Source organism: Orycteropus afer, unplaced genomic scaffold (assembly GCF_000298275.1).
Source record: "Orycteropus afer afer isolate SDZICR_OR568_19922 unplaced genomic scaffold, OryAfe1.0 scaffold00464, whole genome shotgun sequence".
Classification (NCBI taxonomy): Eukaryota; Metazoa; Chordata; class Mammalia; order Tubulidentata; family Orycteropodidae; genus Orycteropus; species Orycteropus afer.
In genome coordinates this window covers 907672-927778 of record NW_006922051.1, presented here as the reverse complement: position 1 = coordinate 927778, position 20107 = coordinate 907672, and the positions used below count along the sequence as shown (strand labels likewise).

Genomic DNA, 20107 nt, shown 5'->3' with positions numbered 1-20107 from the left:
CCTTCCTCCAATCCTGATGCCATATTCTTCTTCATATAGTCCAGCTTCTCAGATTATTTGCTCAGCATAGATTGAATAAGTATGGGGAAAGGATACAACCTTGAGGCACTCCCTTCCTGATTTTAAACCATGCAGTATCCCCTTGTTCTGTTTGAATGACAACCTCCTTGTCTATGTACAGGTTCCTTGTGAGTACAATGAAGTGTTCTGGAATTCCCATTCTTCTTAATGTTATCCACAATTTATTATGATCCACACAATTGAATGCCTTTGCCCAGTCAATAAAACACAAGTAAACACCTTTCTGGTATTCGAATTGCTGTCAGCCAAGATCCATCCGACATGAGCTACGATATCCCTCATTCCACGTCCCCTTCTGAATCGAGCCTGCATTTCTGAAAGTACTCTGTCAATACACTGCTGCAACCGTTTTTTAATTATCTTCAGTAAGATTTTACTTGCATGTGACATCAATGATACTGTTCGATAATTTCCACATTCTGTGGGATCACCTTTCTTTGGAATGGGTACAAATATGGATCTCTCCCAGTCAGTTGGCCAGGTAGCTGTCTTCCAAGTCTCTTGGCAGAGCCAAATGATTGCCTCCAGTGCAGCATACATTTGTTGAAAATCTCAATGCATAGTTCATCAATTCCCAGAGCCTTGTTTTTCACCAATTCCTTTAGTGCAGCTTTGACTTCTTTCTTCAGTACTATTGGTTCTTGATCATATGCCACCTCCTGAAATGGATGATCATCTACCAATTCTTTTTGGTTCAGTGACTCTGTGTACTCAATCCATCTTCTTTTGATATTTGCTACATCATTCAACATATTGCCCATGGAATCTTTCAACATTGCAATTTGAGGCTTAAATTTTTTCCTCAGTTCTTTCAGCAGAGAAATGTTGAGCGTGTTATTCCCTTTTGGTTTTCTAACTCCAACTCCTGGCACATTTCATTATAATAATTGACTTTGTCTTCTCGAGCTGCTCTTTGAAATCTTCTGTTCAGGTCTTTTATCTTGTCAATTCTCCCATTTGCTTTAGCTATTCTCCGTTCAAAGATAAGTTCCAGAGTCTCCTCTGACATCCACTTTGGTCTTTTCTACCTTTCCTGTCTTTTTAATGACCTTTTGCCTTATTCATGAATGATGTTCTTGATGTCATCTCACCATCCTGAAACTGACTAGATGACAACAACTGAAGGAAGCTGTCCTCTACATAAAATGCTTTCAATGTATAAACTTGGGCAGCTGCCTCACAACTGGATGCCACTTTCTTAGGACCAACTTTAGCCCACTCTCATTGCCTCCAGGCCCATAATATGAGTGAGATTCATACATAGCCCAGACGCAGATGTACACCAACTGCCCTAGGAAGAAAAAAAATGTATACATTGAAAGACTTATGACCACACCCATGTTCATCACAGCATTATTCACAATAAAAAAAAGATGGAAACAATCTAAGTCCCTGTGAGGTCAGTGATCCCAACACTCCCCAAAATGGCCTCAAACGTCATTTCATTTAGCTGTGCTTGTAAGAAACTGCTAGCCATTCCCCTCTCCCTCCCTGTCACATTTAGATCACTTCCTCCCTGTTAGGGATTAACTGTTCATTAGCTGCTGTTGTTGTTGTTATGTGCTGTCGAGTCCGACCCGACTCATAGCGACCCCTCCTTGGGTTTCCGAGGCAGTATCACTACGGAAGTAGATTGACCCATCTTCCTTCCGAAGAGTGGCTGGTGAATTTGAACCACCAGCCTTCTTTAGCTAGCCCCTGCAATTTAAGCCCTAAACCAGCAGTGCTTTATCAAAGCAAATACAGGTGGGACCCCCTCCCTAGTGGCCGTGTCACTGAGTCTGAAAACCAGTCATGTAGATCCCATCCTCAATCCCCCAGACTCAGGTATATATATTCCCAAAAGATGGGTGAATTTTTGTAGATATTCTTGGATCTATTTCAGCCTGGCCTCCCGCTGGATCAGAAGCAGCTTTTAACAAGTTGTGGAAGCCTGTATCTACCTTTTATCTACCACTTTGTAAACTCTCTCTCTCTCTCCCCCCCCTTTCTTGATTGTTTTTCCCTCTTATTCTTAATAAAACTCATGCTGGTAACGGGACCCCCTGACATTTTTTTTGTTGCTCCAAACTCATCTGAAGAGAAATTACAAACCCTCTGGGCAATTCCCAGGACAGTCCCATCAGCGGGTGAATGGATAAACAAACTATGGTACATACACACATGAGAATACTATGCAACTTTAAAAAATAATGATAAATCTACAAAACACCTAATAACATGCATGAACCTAGAAGACATTATGCTGAGTGAAATTAGTCAATCACAAAAGGAAAAATATTGTATGAGATGACTATGGTAAAAAAAAAATCAAGAAAAGGTTTTCACACAGAAAGAATTCTTTGAAGGTTACCAGAGGTGGGAAGGTAAGGAAGCATAAATCACTAGAGCATAAACGTGTGTTAACTTGAATGAAGGGAAAAGCAATATACAATAAGAGGGAGGTCAGCACAAAATGATTAAGGCAAAGGAAGACACTGGGAGGAGCATAAAGTTAAAGGCAACAAAGGTAACTACTATAACATACACAAACCTACAATAACAATAATCTACGAGTGCATACATAGATATTCAAGCTGAGTGGAGTGGGAAGGTGAACGGGGATACATCCATGAATATATATGTAGTTTGACAGAGGATATTTCTATATATGTATTTACGTGTGCCTAGGATATATCCATGAATATAGTAGAGCATACTGGGGAAAAACTTATGCAAACTTCTAAGCCTGAGGCTCAGGATCATAGTCTCAGGTGACACTAAGGTCAAATGGCATAACATAGTCCACAAAGACAATATTCTACATCCTACTTTGATGAGTAGTGATTGGGGTTTTAAAAGCTTGTGAGCAGCTATCTAAAGTGCAACTATTGGTCTCTTCCCATCCAAAGCAAAGAAGAATGAAGAAAATCAAAGATGCAAGGAAACAGTCCAAAGGACTACTGGTTCATGTGAACCCCAGCCTCCACTACCCTGAGACCTGAAGGATGCTTGGCTACCACTGCTGACTGTTCTGAAAGGGATCACAATGAGAAGTCTTAGGAGAAAAATGTGGAAAAAAAGTCAAAAATCACACCAAAAAAGACCAGTATTACTGGACTGATAGACTGATGGAGCCCCCAAGACTATGGCCGTTAGACATCCTTCAAGCTCGGAACTTAAGTTATGCCCAAGTCTCAACTTTCAGCTAAACAATACCCAAAAACAAACCCACTGCCAAGGAGTTGATTCACTCATAAAGACCCTATAGGACAGAGTAGAACTGCCCCATAGGGTTTCCAAAGTTATAAATCTTTACAGAAGCAGTTTGTCTCATCTTTCCTACGATGGGTTGAACCTTATCATTACCAGCCAAATGCCTTAGCTACTGCACCACCACAGCTCATAGCTAAATAATAGATAGGGCTATAAGGTGAACAATAACATCCAGGAGGCTAGCTTTCATTAGAACAATCAACCATAAGAGATCAAAAGGGCAGTATTTGCCCAAGGATAATGCTCAGAAGGCAGGAAGAGATAAAAAAAAAAAAAAAAAAAAAAAACTGACAGTTCTGACTCATAGCGACCCCGACCCCTCGTTGGGTTTCTCAGGTGGTATCTCTATGGAAGTAGATCACCTAGTCTTCCTTCTGCAGGAAGATATAGGAAAGATAAAGGGAAATGGTAAAATAAAAGACTATTATGACCTGAACAATTTGTTTTAGCTAAGCCTGGAGACGTGTGAGAGTGGATTCTAAAAGTATCAGACTAAAGAGGAAGAAATAAATTCAACTGGATTGAATTCATTGACTTGGGTATCAAACCAAAACCCAGCTGTCGTCAATTCAATTCCGACTCACAGAGACTCCATGTGTGCAGAGTAGAATTTTATTGCCTGTCTTAATCATCTAGTGCTGTTATAACAGAAACACCTCAAGATTTTGGCAGTGTTAGGTGTCGAGTTGGCTCTGACTCATAGCCACCCTATGTGCAACAGAAAAAACAATGCCCAGTCCTGCACCATCCTTACAATATTTGCTACGTTTGAGTCCATCATTGCAGCCAAAGTCAGTCTCTCTTGTTGAGGGTCTTCCTCTTTTTCGCTCTCTACTTTACCAAGCATGCTATCCTTCTCCAGGGACTGATCCCTTTTGACATGACCAAAGTACATGAGATGAAGTCTGCCATTCTCCCTTCTAAGGAGCATTCTGGCTGTACTTCTTCCAGGAAAGATTTGTTAGATTTTCTGGCAGTACATGGTATTTTCAGTACTCTTCACCAACACCAAAATTCAAATGCGTCAATTCTTCCGCAATCTTCCTTATTCATTGTCCAGCTTCTTTCACAAGCATATGAGGCTATTGAAAATACCATACCTTAAGTCAGGCACTCCTTAGTCTTCAATGTGACATCTCTTCTTTAACACTTTAAAGGCATCTTACAGATTTGCCCAGTACAATACGCCCTCTGATTTCCTGACTGCTGCTTCCACGGGTGTTGATTGTAGACCCAAGTAAAATGAAATACCACAAGTTGATGGCTTTAATGAACAGAAATTTATTTTCTCACAGTTCAGGAGGCTAGCAGTCCAAATTCAGAGTGCCAGAGCTAAAAGGCTTTCTTTCTCTGTTGGCTCTGTTTTCTGTTTCCTTGGAGATCTCCCTGTGTCTTGGAGATCTTACCTCATCTCTCCTCTAATCAGATTGTTTAATATCTTTTATATTGCAAAACAGGTTGACTCAACATACACCCTACACTAATCCTGCCTCATTAACATAACAAAGAAAATCCATTCCCAAATGGGAATTATAACCAGAGGCAGAGAGGTTAGGATTTACACACTATTTTGGGGGAATATAATTCAATTCATAACACTAAGGTTTTCAAAACTGTGACCATTTAGATCACCCTGCTTTTCATATGAGGCACATCTAAGTTTTGAAGTCACTCTTTTTGTCAGTCTTTGAGCCCTTAACTTTTTGCATTACCCAGGGACTCTGATATGAGATTTAGAAATGGTGTTGATCATCTACTAAATTAGTTAATTTTAGCCTAGGCTCAAAGCTTATAGTTAATAAAGTAAAAATGCCAGAGCTTCACTGGCATATTTAGAGGAAGAAGCCTCAGGGAAATAAAATGGATCTCTTATGTGCAATTTAACCAGCCACCTACCTTATTTCCTAAAAAGATCCAATGAACAATCCCTTTATTAGAACAGTTTAAAAAATGCATTGATTAGAGACAAGGCATGAGCATTCTTGCACAACTTTGTGTGGCTGTCTTGTGTAGGCTGGAGATAACGGTGGGGGTTGATGTAATGAAATTGGGTTCTCTGATCTCGATAGGAATAACAGGATTCTAAGTGGCACAAAACAGGTGGTGGCACTTAACCATCAAGGGCAAGGGGGCAATTATAAAAAGTCAAAGGCACAGAATAGTGTTTTGTCTCTCACCAACCTTGTTGTTGTTAGGTGTCGTTGAGTGGGCTCTGACTCATAGCCACCCCATGGACAACAGAATGAAACAATGCCCAGTCCTGTGCCAGCCTTAGTGATACCTAGATGTTCAAAGGATCTCCAGAAATAAAATAGATGGATAGCCTACTAAGATATTGCCTATAATTTTATGAGGAATACTACTGGAGCAGAAACCTACCTTGAGTCACTTTACTGGGGATTTAAGATCTTTTTTCCCAGGTTCTGGGTCTGCACAGTCAACAGACCTGAAACCCTGTGTACAGAAAACCAGTTTCTCTGATGAAAGAACTGGAAAGGCAGTACGAAGTATATATAGTGTGAATCTTCCTCTATGCTTTCTCCAAAGAGCCCTGCAGCTATTTCTCAGAGTGACTGTACAGTGGGGAAAAGACCCTCCAGGGGTAGTTAATACTGGTTTTGATCATATGCTGAGCCCTGGAGACCTGAAATGTCAGTGAGAACTACTGGTCAGAGTAGGGGCTTATGGATCTTGGGTAATAGTTGGGAATCTTCATCTCAGTCCATCTAACTGTGGATGAGCACACTCATTCTCGCTATTTTCCCAGTTTCAAAATGTACAGTGGGAATAGATACACACATTGGTTCCATGATCCACAAAGGGATATCACAATGTTGTTGTTATGTGCCGTCAAGTCAGACCCGACTCAGCGACCCCTCCTAGGTTTCTGAGGCAGTATCGTGACGGAAGTAGATTGCCCCATCTTCCTTCCAAGGAGTGGCTGGATGGCTAACTAAATTATGGTATTCTATTAACAACGCTGCTTGTTGTTGTTGTTGTTGTTGTTATTTGCCATAGAGTCGGCCCCCGACTCCTAGCGACCCCTCCTTGGGTTTCTGAGGCAGTTATCACTACGGAAGTAGGATTGCCCAACCTTCCTTCCGAGGAGTGGCTGGTGGGTTTGAACCACCAGCCTTCTGGTTAGCAGTCAAGTGCCATAGACACTATGCTACCAGAGCTCCAATAAGGGCCAAATAAAAGCCCCTGGAAATACCATTCCTCCCATTCCCGAGTAGAACTGCAAAGATTAGTGCCACCACTAATTAAAGACCTGAGATCAGTAGGAGTCATGATTCCTACCACATACCCATTTAACTTAGCTGGCAAAGACAAAAAGAAAAAAAAGATTTCTTGGAGAGGAACAGTAATTACTGCACTTAATTAGGTGAAGATGCCACTTGCAGCTCCAGATGTCCTATCTTTGGTGGAGCGAGTCAAGAGTCTTTGACATCCGTAATACAGCTATTGACTGGAGAAAAGCTTTTATTTTCCTTTGTATTTCTCATCAGTAATGGAAACAACTCTGCATTAATAATGGCAGGACCACAGTATAACTGTACCATCTTGCCCAAGGGGTATCTATACCAGTTCTTCTGTTTTAATAGTTTAGATGAATAATGATCACCTTGATACTCAACAAAACATCATGCTTATCCATTTTACACTGATGCTATTATGCTAACTACACCTGGTAAGCAGGATGTAATGAGCACCTTAGCTATTTTGGTGAGACATGTATGCCAGAATGTGGGAGATAAACCCTACTGAGATTATCTCTAAAAAGGATACATCACATAAAAAGCAAGATAGATTGCTGGCTTTATATGGAGTTCCTTACAACCAGTTAATAAAGCATGATTTAGACAGTATGTGAACAGTCAAATGCATTCTGCCATTGACTACAACCCCACTCAATGGAGGTCCTGAAAGCAGTGGACTACCCTCCTGGTGGGCCACACTTCTAGCTGTACACCTAACTCACTGCCATTGAGTCACATCCAACTCATAGCAACCCCTCCTTGGGTTTCCGAGGCAGTATCTCTATAGAAGTAGATTGCCTAACCTTCCTTCCAAGGAGTGGCTGGTGGGTTTGAACCGCCAGCCTTCTAGTTAGCAGTCAAATGCATTAGGCACTGTTGTCACTAGTTGCCGTGAACTGACTCTAATCCCCAATCTTGCGACATCCTCATAATCACCAGCATATTTGAATGCATCGTTTTGTTTACTATGCCAATACATCTGTCAGTTTGCTGTAATGTGGTGGCTTGAATGTTACTATCATGCTGGAATTCAGATACCAGCATGGTTGTCCATAGTGGACAGGTTTCAGCAAAGCTTCCAGACTAAAACAGGCTAGGAAGAAAAGCCTGGTGATCTACTTCCAAAAATTAGCCAATGAAAGAAAGCCTTCTGGATCACAACATAACACCATCTGACTTTTCTTGGGCTTGTTATCTGGAGGGATCAATTACTTCATCATGTTTGGTGAGGTGGAGAACCAATGAGGGTGTGAGAGACCCTCAGTGAAATAAATACTAACACAGGCAGTGGCTAATGGACTGCCCAGCTGTTAGGTACTTGGGGGAGAAAAATTGGAAAATTGGTGAAAGGAGGCATGTTGGTGAGACTGATGAACTTCCCAGAATGGTCAGAGTGTGAAGATATTCATGTCCTACATATGTGCCCACCAGTGAGCATCTAAGTGGAGGAGACTTTCAATAATTTGGCGGACAAGATGAACTATATTGTCGATGTCAGTCAGCCTTTTATTCCAGCCAACCCAGGGCTAGGTTAATGATCTCATGTGTAAAGAGGGCATTGCAGAAGGGACAGAGGCTCAAAATGATGGTCTTCTCTTCGCTTAGGCTATTTGGCTACTAGCACTGCAGAGTGCCCAACCTGCCAACATCATGGAATGTGACTATACTTCAAGACTGGGCTCATAATATGATTTCATTCCCAACAGAGCATGCTGATGACACTGGACAACTACTATAATGGAATGGATAGGTTTGCTTCATAGGGATAATTCTGGATATGAATTTGCATTCTCCGCTACTAGCATCAATATTCTTGAACTTACGGAGGGCCTTATCCATTGCACTGAAACCACACAAAAGATTTCTTCCAAACAGCTGACACAGTTCATAGCAAAAAAAGTGAACTCACTGGTCTTATCACATGCTCCATCATCCAGGCAGAACAGCTGAGTAGTCAAATGAATGTTCAGTTACAGAGCCATTTGAGAGACACTGCGAAAGCCTGGGATGCTGTACTACAGGATGTGGAATAGTTCTTTAAATAAGCAGTAGTGTCTCCTCCCACTGCCAGGATGTACAGGTCTGGGAATCACAGGTAAAAGGAGTATTGTCCTTTTCACTATTATAGCTAAGAATATATTTGCTTTCCGTAATCCGTAAATGTTGGATTAGGAGTTTCTAGAGCTCATGGAAAGAACCCTTCTGTCAGAATCACAGTTACGTTCTGATGCATTAGAAGCACCATTATTCTCAAACTGGCTCTGGTCGTTGGGATTCTACATGTCATTAAACCAACAACAACAAAAAAAAACAGGTCAATGGACTAGCCAAGGTGACAGATTCTGGTTACCAGAGGAAAACTGTGCTACTGTTACACAATTAAATTAAAACTTGGGTAATCTACTTCCGCAGTGATACCGCCTTGGAAACCCAAGGAGGGGTCGCTGTGAGTGGGTCCAACTCGACAGCACATAACAACAACAACAACAACATGTCTGCAAACTAGGAAATTCACTGAGGTGCCACTTAGTATCCCCTCTTTACTAGTCCTAGTTAGTGGAAAAGGACAGCAACCCAACAGACGCCCTTTAAAGACTGGACTGTGTAAGAGCAAAAGTTTGGGTCACTCCACCAGGTAAAGAATCTAGTCAAAGTCATGGCAGATGGTGAGAAGAATACGGCAGATGATTGAAGTAGATGTGATTACTAACTTAGGCTTTAAGACTAGCTACAGAGCAAGGATTACTATGGCAGCTGTGTTTTACAATAATAGTTTTTTTTTTAAAAAAAACACTTTCCCCTGCTTTATGCAAGGAACATTAGTGACAGTTAACAATTTAAGTTTCATGGATTATAGCCAAATTGAATAAAAAATGAACGAAAGCTTTCCAAATGTGATAAAAATGAAAACTCCACAGATCCAGGAAGCTCAATGAACTTCAAGCACAACCACCATAAGGAGAACTACATACTAAGACACATCAAAAGTAAATTGCTCAACCATAAGAGCAGCCAGAGAAAAAGACAAAGTAGGTACAGAGGAACAAGGATTTCTCATCACATGCAATGCAAATGAGAAGACAATAGAGTAACATCTTTAAAGAACTGAAATTAAAATTAAAAAATAAATAAATAATTGTCAATCTAGACTTCTGAAAGACTTTGTCTTTCAGACAAACAAAAGCTGAAATAATTCATCACTGGCAGACCGGCCCTACAAAAAACATTAAAGGGAGTCCTTCAGGCAAAAGGGAAATGATACAATATGGAAATCTAGATCTACACCAAGGATGGAAGAGTACTGGAAATGCTAAGTACATGGTTAACGTGAGATTATTTAAATTACTTTTTAAAAAACTGACTTTAAACAAAAGAAGGTAGACTCTTACAAGTTAAAGATGGATACTACAAGCTCTAACAATCACCCATTTCTCATGCTATAATGGCTTGCGTGTTGCTATGATATGGAAGCTAAGCCACCAGTATTTCAAATACCAGTAGGGTCACTCATGGTGAAGAGCGTTCACCAAAGCTTCCAAACTATGACACATTAGGAATAAAGACCTGGTGATCTACTTCTAAAAATTGGTAAATGAAAACCTTATGGATCAAAACAAAACATCATCCAACTCACTTGCTTTGGACATATCATGAGGAGCGATTAACTGGTGAAGGAAGACAAAGCGTTTGGTGAAGTAGAGGGCCAGGAAGGGAGAAGGAGACCTTCAGTGAGATGGATTGCTACAATAACCACAACAGCGGACTTGAACATGCTGGCAATCATGAGGATGATGCAAGACTGGGCAACATTTTATTCTGTTGTCTATATAAGGTTGCCATAAATTGGAGTCAACCTGATGTCAGCTATCTGTCTATCTATCCTTGTTATTAAAATAACAAGAATTATAACTAAATATCCAAAAAACAGAAAGTAGAATTATAAAAGTTACTTGATTAATCCAAAAGAAGGCAGAAAAGAAAAAGGGAACAAAAAAAGATGTGAAAAGGAAAAAAACAAAGAGCAAGACAACACACTTAAACATAACCATATCAATAATGGCATTAAATGTAAATGATTTCAAAATACTAATTAACAGGCAGAAGTTTTCAAACTGGATAAACAAGCATGATTCAAATATATGCTGCCTACGAGAAACACACTTTAAATATAAAGACATATATTCCAAAATATATGTAGCAAAAACTGATAGAATTGCAAGAAGAAATATACAAATGAACAGTTTAGTAAGAGATTTCAATACCCCTCTCTCAATAATTTGGGAGCTCTGGTAGCATAGTGGCTAAGACACTTGCCTGCTAACCAGACGTCTGGCGGTTCAAACCCACCAGCCACTCCTCGGAAGGAAGGTTGGGCAATCCTACTTCCATAGTGATACTGCCTCGGAAACCCAAGGAGGGGTCGCTACGAGTCAGGTTTGACTCAACGGGTTTGACTCAACGGCATATAACAACAACAACAACAACTCTCAATAATTTATAAAGCAAGTAGGCTTTCCAAATACTATCAATGACCTTGTTCTGACTGATATTTATAGACCACTCCACTCAACAATAGAAAAATCACAATCCTTTCAAATGCACATGGGAAATTTACCTAGGTCATAAAACAAGTCTTAAACTGAAAAGGATTAAGGTCCTATAATGTATGTTCTCTTATCACAGTGAATTACATTTGGAATCAACAAAAGAAAAAAAGTTGCAAAGATCCACCATACTTGGAATCTAACTCAGCTCAGTTCTAAATAGCCGGTTGGTCAAAGGGGAAGTCAAAAGGCAAATGAAAAAGTATTTTAAACTGATAAAAATCAACATATCAGAATTTGCAGCATGCTGGTAAAATAATACTTAGGGGGAACTTACAGCACTAAATGCCCATATCAGAAAAGAACTAATAAAGTAATTAAGAAAGAAAGAAAAGTAATAAAGTAAATAGAAAAAAGGAACCTGGTATAGATAGGACAAATAATAATAGCAGTAACACCAATATAATATCTACAAGAGACATCTAAAAATAAGGATAAAAAAGGATGAAAGTAGAACTGTGAAAAATAATGTAAGTGCTAACCAAAAGCAAGATAGTGTAACTACATTAACGTTAGAAAAAAATGGATTTCAAGATAAAACATGAAAGTGAAGATGAGGATACTTGTTAAAAATAATGATGCCTCCTTCAATTAACCTGAAAAATGTAACAATTACAAATTTGCCTTTCACTCACACAATCTTTCAATAAGAAATGCAAAGAGAATGTTAAAATGACGCAGTGTCGTCTGAGACCAGAAGAACTAGATGCTGCCTGGCTGCTACTACTATCTATTGCCCTGATCAAGATCACGATAAAAGGTCGTGGACAGACTGGGAGAAAAACGTGGAACAAAAATCAAAATCACAAAAAAGACCAGACTTACTGGTCTGACAGAGAATGGTAGAACCCCTGAGACTAAGGCCTTTAGACACCCTTCAAAGCTGGAGTTGAACTCACTCCGGGAGATTACCTTTCAGCCAAACAATAGGCAATCTTACAAGGTGTACAGTAATAACACATGTAAGGAACATGCTACTAAAAGCAATCAACCATACGAGATCAAGAGGGCAGCACTTGCGCAAAACCAAAGCTCACAAATCAAAAGGGGCAAGAAAGAAGGATAAATACAAACAAGGAATCCAGGGAGGAAGCAGGAAGAATACTGTTACACTAATGACATTGCCAACTAATGTCACAAAACAATGTATATAAATTGTTAACTGAATGTGATACAATGTGTATAATTGAAAGGGAAACTGATTTGCTTTATAAACTGTCACCCAAACTACAAAATGCTGAAAAGACAAAACACATGAGGCAATCTTGAGGTGGAATTTACCTTCTGTAAATTTTTCTCCATCAGTTCCTAAAATGTATTAACAAAATGCCATGTAATAATTACTCTTTCTTGCTATAAAACTACTCCAAGCTGCACGTTTATTAGGAGCTCAAAAAGATTTAAATCCTGACAAAAATAAGTGAAGTCAGTTTGTTCAAAGTTTGTTTTTTTTTTATTCTACAAGAAACTGGTTGGTGTAATCCTGTAGAACCAATATCTGTTTTAGAAATTTTTTTCCTTTTAAAAGTAAATGAAAAATCCCTTTGAATTACTTTTATGTAATTTAATTTTTCAAAACATAGTCATAGGGTCTGCTTTGTCCTATGTAACTGTAATTGTTACACATTTACAAACTGAAACAAAAATGTACAGAGATTTAAATGAAATCTTTTCAGAAATAAATCTTTTTGTTCATGTATTTTCAAAGCTGATTATCATCAAACCTGAATGAAAGCTGTGAACCATAAACCATTTGTTTCTTAAATAGGGGGAAAAAAAGTTTAGATTATTAGCAAAGTAATATCTTAAAATGCATCTTCACACAGTTCAAATTTTAATATAAACTTGTGAATCAAGTCCCTCTCCATTATTTATTTGATTTTAAAAATATACACAACTATGATGTTTAAGTACGAATTCTGAGCCTTATGTCCAAACACAAATATTTGGAAAATTGTAACTGTTGCAACAAATTATGACAGGATTGTAGAAAATAAGATGAGCTAAAAATTATAGTAAGAGGAAGAACCTGTTCTTACTTAACATTTATGTCCAAATATATATGTATTCCCTCATTTATAAATATATACTTAGCTGAGTGTAGACAACCACAAAAATTTAACCAGTTATATACAGACTAGACTAAGCCCATATATTTACAATAGGTAACAGTGGTGATTTCAAAAATTCTAATATATTTCAAAAGTTTCATCAAAAATTATTTCAGGAAATAGTCTAACATCTTGAAGTTTTAAGAGGCACAGATTAAATGACTGTACGATCTATGCCAGACTGTATACACTGATACCTGACTGCTTAATTATGGTGCAGGATCAGTATCTGAACACAACACAGCAGACAGGCAACCAGAAAAGGACATTTTATATATGCTCATGCTTACCAATCATGTTAACATTAATGCTTAAAACTTTCAAACCTAAACATAGAGGGATACTTAAAAACTTGTGACAAATCTAACACAAGAACTTGAAGAGACAAATCTGCAAAATCTTAATCCACTGATAGACATCATTTAAGGAGTTATTTGGTCTTCAAAAATCTTAGAATTCACAGATTGAACACATGTTCATCAGAAATTAGCAAGCATGACAACCTTAATTAATTTTGTTCTGACTTCAATAAATTTTGCTCTTACATGCAATGTATATAAGCATTTTAAGACAGTTTAGAAATAAGTGTTAACTTCTGGTCAGTAGTGTTATGTCATCAGAATTGCTATCTCATCAGCGTTGTGTGGCACCACATATCAGAGTTACTATAATATGACAGTCTTGTTCAGCATTCATCACCTTGGGATGGGGGAATGGAGCATGGCAGACAAGCAGTTGCAACTTTTTTTTAAACAGCAAAGAGCTTTAAAAATCTACACATTTTGTATCATCTTGTATTCTATTCTAGAATACTTGGAACAAAATCTTATTTCAATTGTTTCAATCTATACAAGTAAGATATAAACACAGTCTAAACCTTATAGTGTACAGAATATGCATTATTTAATACTCATTAAATGCAATACAATCAATGAAGATTATCAAATAAGAAATACACACATACAAGCATTCTACATTTTCAAATCATTTTAGGGCTACTAACCAGATTATAGAAATCTCATGTGCAAGTAAAAGCAAATAAACAAAAACCTAACTTCTCAGTGCATCACACTCATTAGGATAAAATGTATGGCACTTATGTGATACTAATATTATAACTGTCAATTTAAGCTGGGGATGACTCAAAGACATTAAAGCCACATATGGGTAAGAACCAGCCAATTGAGATGTTAAATGAAACAAACCACCTTATTCCTTTGTAAAAGTACTGAAATAAAATTGTGCAGATAGTTCACTATAAATTTATCCATTTAATTTGCTCCCACTGTAGCATCTTATCCTGTAATATTCTACCTGTTGTAATAGTCTGATTCTTAAGGCCCGTATAAACTGTATTATGTTACTGAATCATATTGTTATCTGTTACTATGGTAAGAATGCCTTTATGAAAAAATAACATCTGGTTGTAAATCAGAGACTAAACCCAAAAAACAAAATTCTGACACTTTCTAAGCTAGTGGGAAATAAATCATACCACATCAATTCAAAATTGTAATACTAACATTATTCCCATGATAATTTTTTTCCTTCTTTCCCAAAAAATTAAACAGTATAGAATAGGGTTTGAGCTATAGTCAGTCACATTTGGTTTCCTTAAAACACAAAATTTTATTCACTATAAACAATTAAAGAGTAATTTTCTTCCTCCACAACATACATAGATTAAATCTAAGGTTCTGAAAATATCAACTACCTATAAGAAAAAGCACTTTTAAATGGTTAAAAGGAATCAAAATACCAAAGTTTAGTGTGTGAAGAGTAGATATAAACAACCAAGAAGAGAGTAGATCATTGGTGCTGAATATTTAACATGAATAGCCCAAAATAAGTTCCAAAGTTTTTCCACCTTTACAAAAAAAAAAAAAAAAGATGTCCTTTCCACAGTTTGGGGGATATGCATTGTACATGTCCTCCAACAAGTATATGCGTAAGATTTTAAAAATATTGCCAATATTAAATTCTTCAGTATCTAAAATCAATTAGAAGACAGCAATATTACAGTGGCAATAGTGCATCAACTCTCAAAACGTAGTTAGGATCCAACACGAGTTGTGGTGGTTCTTTTATCTGAGAAAAAGCTTTTCAGAAGAAATACCTGCCCTATGCTAACCACTAGAAGAATGAGGGCTTCTCCTACTGACCAATAGGCCACTCTTGTATTTAGATCCTCTGCTCGGCTTCGGCCTTGAGCTTCTCTCAATCGGAAATGAGTTTGATAGTCGATGACAGACTTCAGAGCTTCATGAATTGAAACACAGGCAGATTCCATCTAAAGAAAAACATTTGCAGTTAGCTTCTTTAATACTTTCTGTACAATCCATCTAGCAGATTCATCTTTTGATCTTTTCTTTCAAAGAATTTGATCTTAATTCCTCATTTGTTTAACATTCTACTAAACTGACATTGATTCACTCACACACTCGTTGTACTGGCAACAGGGCCTAGGTAGTACAAATGGTTAATGTGCTCATCTGCTAACCAAAAGGTTGAAAGTTCAAGTCCACGAAGAGGCACCTTAAAAGAAAGGCCTGATAATTTATGTTTGAAAAACAGCCATTGAACATCCTATGGAGCACACTTCTCTGACACACGCAGGGTTGAGGTAAGTTGAAAATGACTCCAACAAGGGAACATTGGAGGTTCAGTGGTAAAATTCTCCCCTTCCATTTGGGAGACCAAGGTATTATTCCTGGCCAACGTACCTGTTATGGGCTGAATTATGTCTCCCAAAAATATGTATTATAAATCCTAACCTCTAAGTCCATGGTTATAATCCCATTTGGGAATGGGTTGTTTTTGTTACGTTACGAAGCATGATTAGTATACAGTTATTTTGAGTCTCTTTAGAAATTAAAAAAAAAAAAAATTAAACAACCAAGCAGAGAAGAAATAGGGGAAGAGAGATGCCAAGCCACATGAAGACTTCCCTGGAACAGAAACTCAGAAGACACAAGGACCTTCCACCAGAGCCAACAGAGAGAGAAAGCCCTTCCCTAGAGCTGGCACCCTGAATTAGGACTTCCAGCTTCCTAAAGTGTGAGAAAATAAATTTGTTTGTTAATTTCTGCTATAGCAGCACTAGATAACTAAGATACTGCCTTGTGCAGTCACCACTTTTCTGTCAGTGAAGGCTTGCATGTTGCTATAATGCTGAACAGGTTTCAGCAAAGATTCTATACTAAGAAAAACCAGGAAGAAAGGCCTGGCTATCTACTTCTGAAAATCAGCTGATGCAAACCTTATTGATTACAACAGCCCAATCCACAACCGATTATGGGAATGGTGCAGGACTGGGCAGCATTTTGTTTCATTGTGCATGGGGTTGTCACAAGTTGGGGACAACTGAATAGCAGCTAACAACAAAGTTGATAGCTATAAAATTATAAGACTGGGTTCTTCAAAGAAGAATGAGGAGGAAGACAAGGGCAGGTTAGTAGTTGATACCAGTAATAAGAGTATAAAGCCAAGTTCAAAGATTTTTAAAAAATCAACAAATATGGCATAAAATATAGACTGAGTTAGTCTAAATTTTAAAAACAACTTTTGGTCAAAATCCTTAGCTAACTTTTGAATCTGAAAATGATAGGTCAGAGTAGGAATATGTCTTTTTTAAAATATTTATCAGTTTTATAAATGAGTCTTCTGCTTTGTCAGTCAACTAAACCAATATACACTATTTATAGCCAATAAAAAACCAAAAACCAAACTTACTGCCATCAGGGCAGATCCGACTCCTGGCAAACCCTCCTTGAGTTTCAGAGGCACTATCTCTCTGGTAGCATAGTGGCTAAGACACTTGCCTGCTAACCAGATGACTGGCGGTTCAAACCCACCAGCCACTCCTCGGAAGGAAGGTTGGGCAATCCTACTTCCGTAGTGATACTGCCTCGGAAACCCAAGGAGGGGTCGCTATGAGTCAGGTATGACTCGACGGCACATAACAACAACAGATCTCTACAGAAGTGGATTGCCCAATCTCCCTTCGGAGGTATGGCTGGTGGGTTTGAACCGCCAGCCTTCTGGTTAGCAATTAAATGCCTCAGGCACTATGCCACCAGAGCTCCCTATGACCTATTAGAACAGTAAAATGTTTTTGTTCTTTTTTTGTTTAGGTCCTAGGAATGAAAGATTGGCAAAACTGTAATAAAATGAATGGTTTCTAATTTGTATAAAGGGCTAGAGAGGAAAGAAGTTCTAGAATTTGTTTTCTATGTATTATCAAAATGGTATGTGGCTTAAGGACTCCCTTACTGAAAGTACTCATAAAAATAAGGACTCAACATAAATTCACAATGTTTAAGACTCCCTGAAGCCTGTCCATGGGGGTATGAATTAAAGAATTTGCTAAATTAGAGAAAATCACAGAAATTGAGGAATTCATACAATTTTTGAGATGTAGTATTTTCTTATAAAGTGGAAATTTTCAAACACATTCAAAAGTAGAGAGAATAGTCCAATGAATCTTGATTATCAAAAAAGTTATTAACATGGCTGTTACTCAGGTGGTCGGGTGGCACAAACGGTTTGCACTTGACTAGTAACCTAAAGATTGATGGTTTGAGCCCACCCAGCAGCACCGCAGAAGACAGACCTGGAAATCTGTTTCTGTAAGATTAAAGTCAAGAAAATTCTGAGTCTTAACTGACTCAATAGCAATGGGTTTAATTTTTGCCTTTATCTTGTTTCATCTGTATTTCTCACTGTAACTATTTTCAAGTAAATCTCAGATACTGTATCATTTCAGCTGTAAAAACTTTTATACTTTATATTTATTTCTAAAAGGTAATACTCAAAAAGATATAACCCCAATAGCATTATCACATCTAAAATAATTGAAAATAGTTCCTTTAAAGTTAACTAATATTGTTGTATTCAAATTTCCCCAAATATCTCAAAAGTAGTTTTCAAATCAGAATCCAAACAAGGTCAACACAATCATTTGGTTGATGAATTATCTCTTTAATCTTTCAGTTTCCTTCCTTTTCTCCTTGTCATCTACCTAATGAAGAAAGTGGATCATTTGTCCTATAGTATTTCCCATTCCGCTGATTACGTTTTCATGGTCTTCTTCCACCATTGTACTTTTTGTAAAATGGCAGATCTAAGGACTTGATGGGATTCAAGTTTAATGATATTCCTATTGCATTATATCATGTGACATATAGTATCTAATTATCTTTCTTTTGGTGAATGATCACAAGATTTAGATGATACAGTGTAATCCATCTATTATAAAGTTGCCCATCAATCTTTGACTTAATGATTTTAGCAGTGACTGGTGATCACTGCCTGTCTAGTGCCATCCTTTTATTAATGTTTAAAAATCAATGGTAGTAAAATTCCATCATTTATTCTGTATATTTACGAGTTGGTAATTTTTTCAATTTAACTACTTTGTAACTATCCCTACTATATGAGTGACTTACTATTTTTTTAAAAGTAGAAAGTAAGACTAAGAAAGGACAAAAAATATGATACAAATAATGGAGGCTAAGTGATAATAACCACTGTATTACCATTCATTTCCCACCATTTACCCACTTAGGTTTTGTGGTTCAGTCAATGACTTAATATGGCTTTTCCTGCCACAGTCTTTGTGACTCCTGCCAGATGAATGGGTGAAACTATGTAACTGTGAGGTGCTTTGTGGCCCAAGGGGATTGGATAGCTTGTCAACATAAGTAAGGTACACAGCACGCTTTTTGGGGTAGGGCCTGGGAAGTAAGGTACGGGGAGGCTGCCCTGACTGAAGAATTGTATCCTGAGCATTCCTGAACCTGAATTGTAACCTGTTACTTCCCTATAAACCCCATAATTGTGAGTATTGTCTGTGAGTTCTGTATGGCCACTGCAGTGAATTACTGAACCCAGCAGAGAAGCAGAGTGCTATGGACTCTGGTATCAGGATTGGTAAAAAAAGTCTGAAGTGTGGCAGCATGTCTGACCTCCTCATCATAGGAATCACCCCTGGGCTAATGCTGCTGACAGTGATTCTGTCTCCCCCTCGTGAAGTTAGAAGAGTTCAGAAGATGCTGCCCCGATGCCATTTTTTGCAGGTTTTTAAAGCAAGCAAATCTACTCTGGCACACATGGGCTCGTGTATATCGACATAATCTATTCTGTTTAGTTTTTTCCCTTCTTGTGCGAGTTAAAATTCACAAAGGGATACAAGTTAAGTTCTAAACAACAGTCTCAGAGAAAAATCATTTTACAAAGCAACAGACCTTTTGTACAGGATCTTAAAATAAAGAGAATATTTCTAAAAATAAGAGCATTTGAATACATCTCTCTAATACTTACAGTATTACAGTAGGGTTATGAATTAGGCTCTTATGCATTCCTAAAAATTACCTCTATTATATGATTTTGGCCAAAATACTAAAGGGAACCTGGATATAATGAAATACCAGTTTAAGGTTCTAAGAAACAGATAATTATTTTTGGAATCTCATTGAACCTTTCAATATAATGTAAGCACATTTGTATTTGAACTAGAAATAACCTTTCCATCATCTGAGCAATCTGTTCATTGACTTTGAGTTTCTTTCACTATCTTTCTCTCATTAAGACCTTCTTCAAAATAAGACCCAATTTAGCTTCCTTAACTATTTTTGTTAGATATCTTGCCACTAATCTTCAATATTCTTATAGCATCCATTACTAAAAAAGTAGCTTGAGTAACACCAAGTACTGGTATAAAGACTACCCTGTGATTGGTAATATATATATATATAGCTTTGGTGGTGTACTGGGTAAGACGTTTGGCTGCTAACCA

The 20107-nt window shown here is 37.8% G+C and overlaps 1 protein-coding gene across 1 annotated transcript in view; it reads right to left on the bottom strand.

Annotated features, from left to right (window-relative positions):
- The window catches only part of LOC103208786 (TIR domain-containing adapter molecule 2), a 101528-nt gene that overhangs the window by 71674 nt on the left and 9747 nt on the right, over window positions 1–20107 (bottom strand). The window contains exon 3 of the mRNA XM_007954520.2: window positions 15474–15601. Within this exon, the coding sequence (XP_007952711.2) occupies window positions 15474–15601 (128 nt within the window). The remainder of the gene's footprint in view (window positions 1–15473; window positions 15602–20107) is intronic.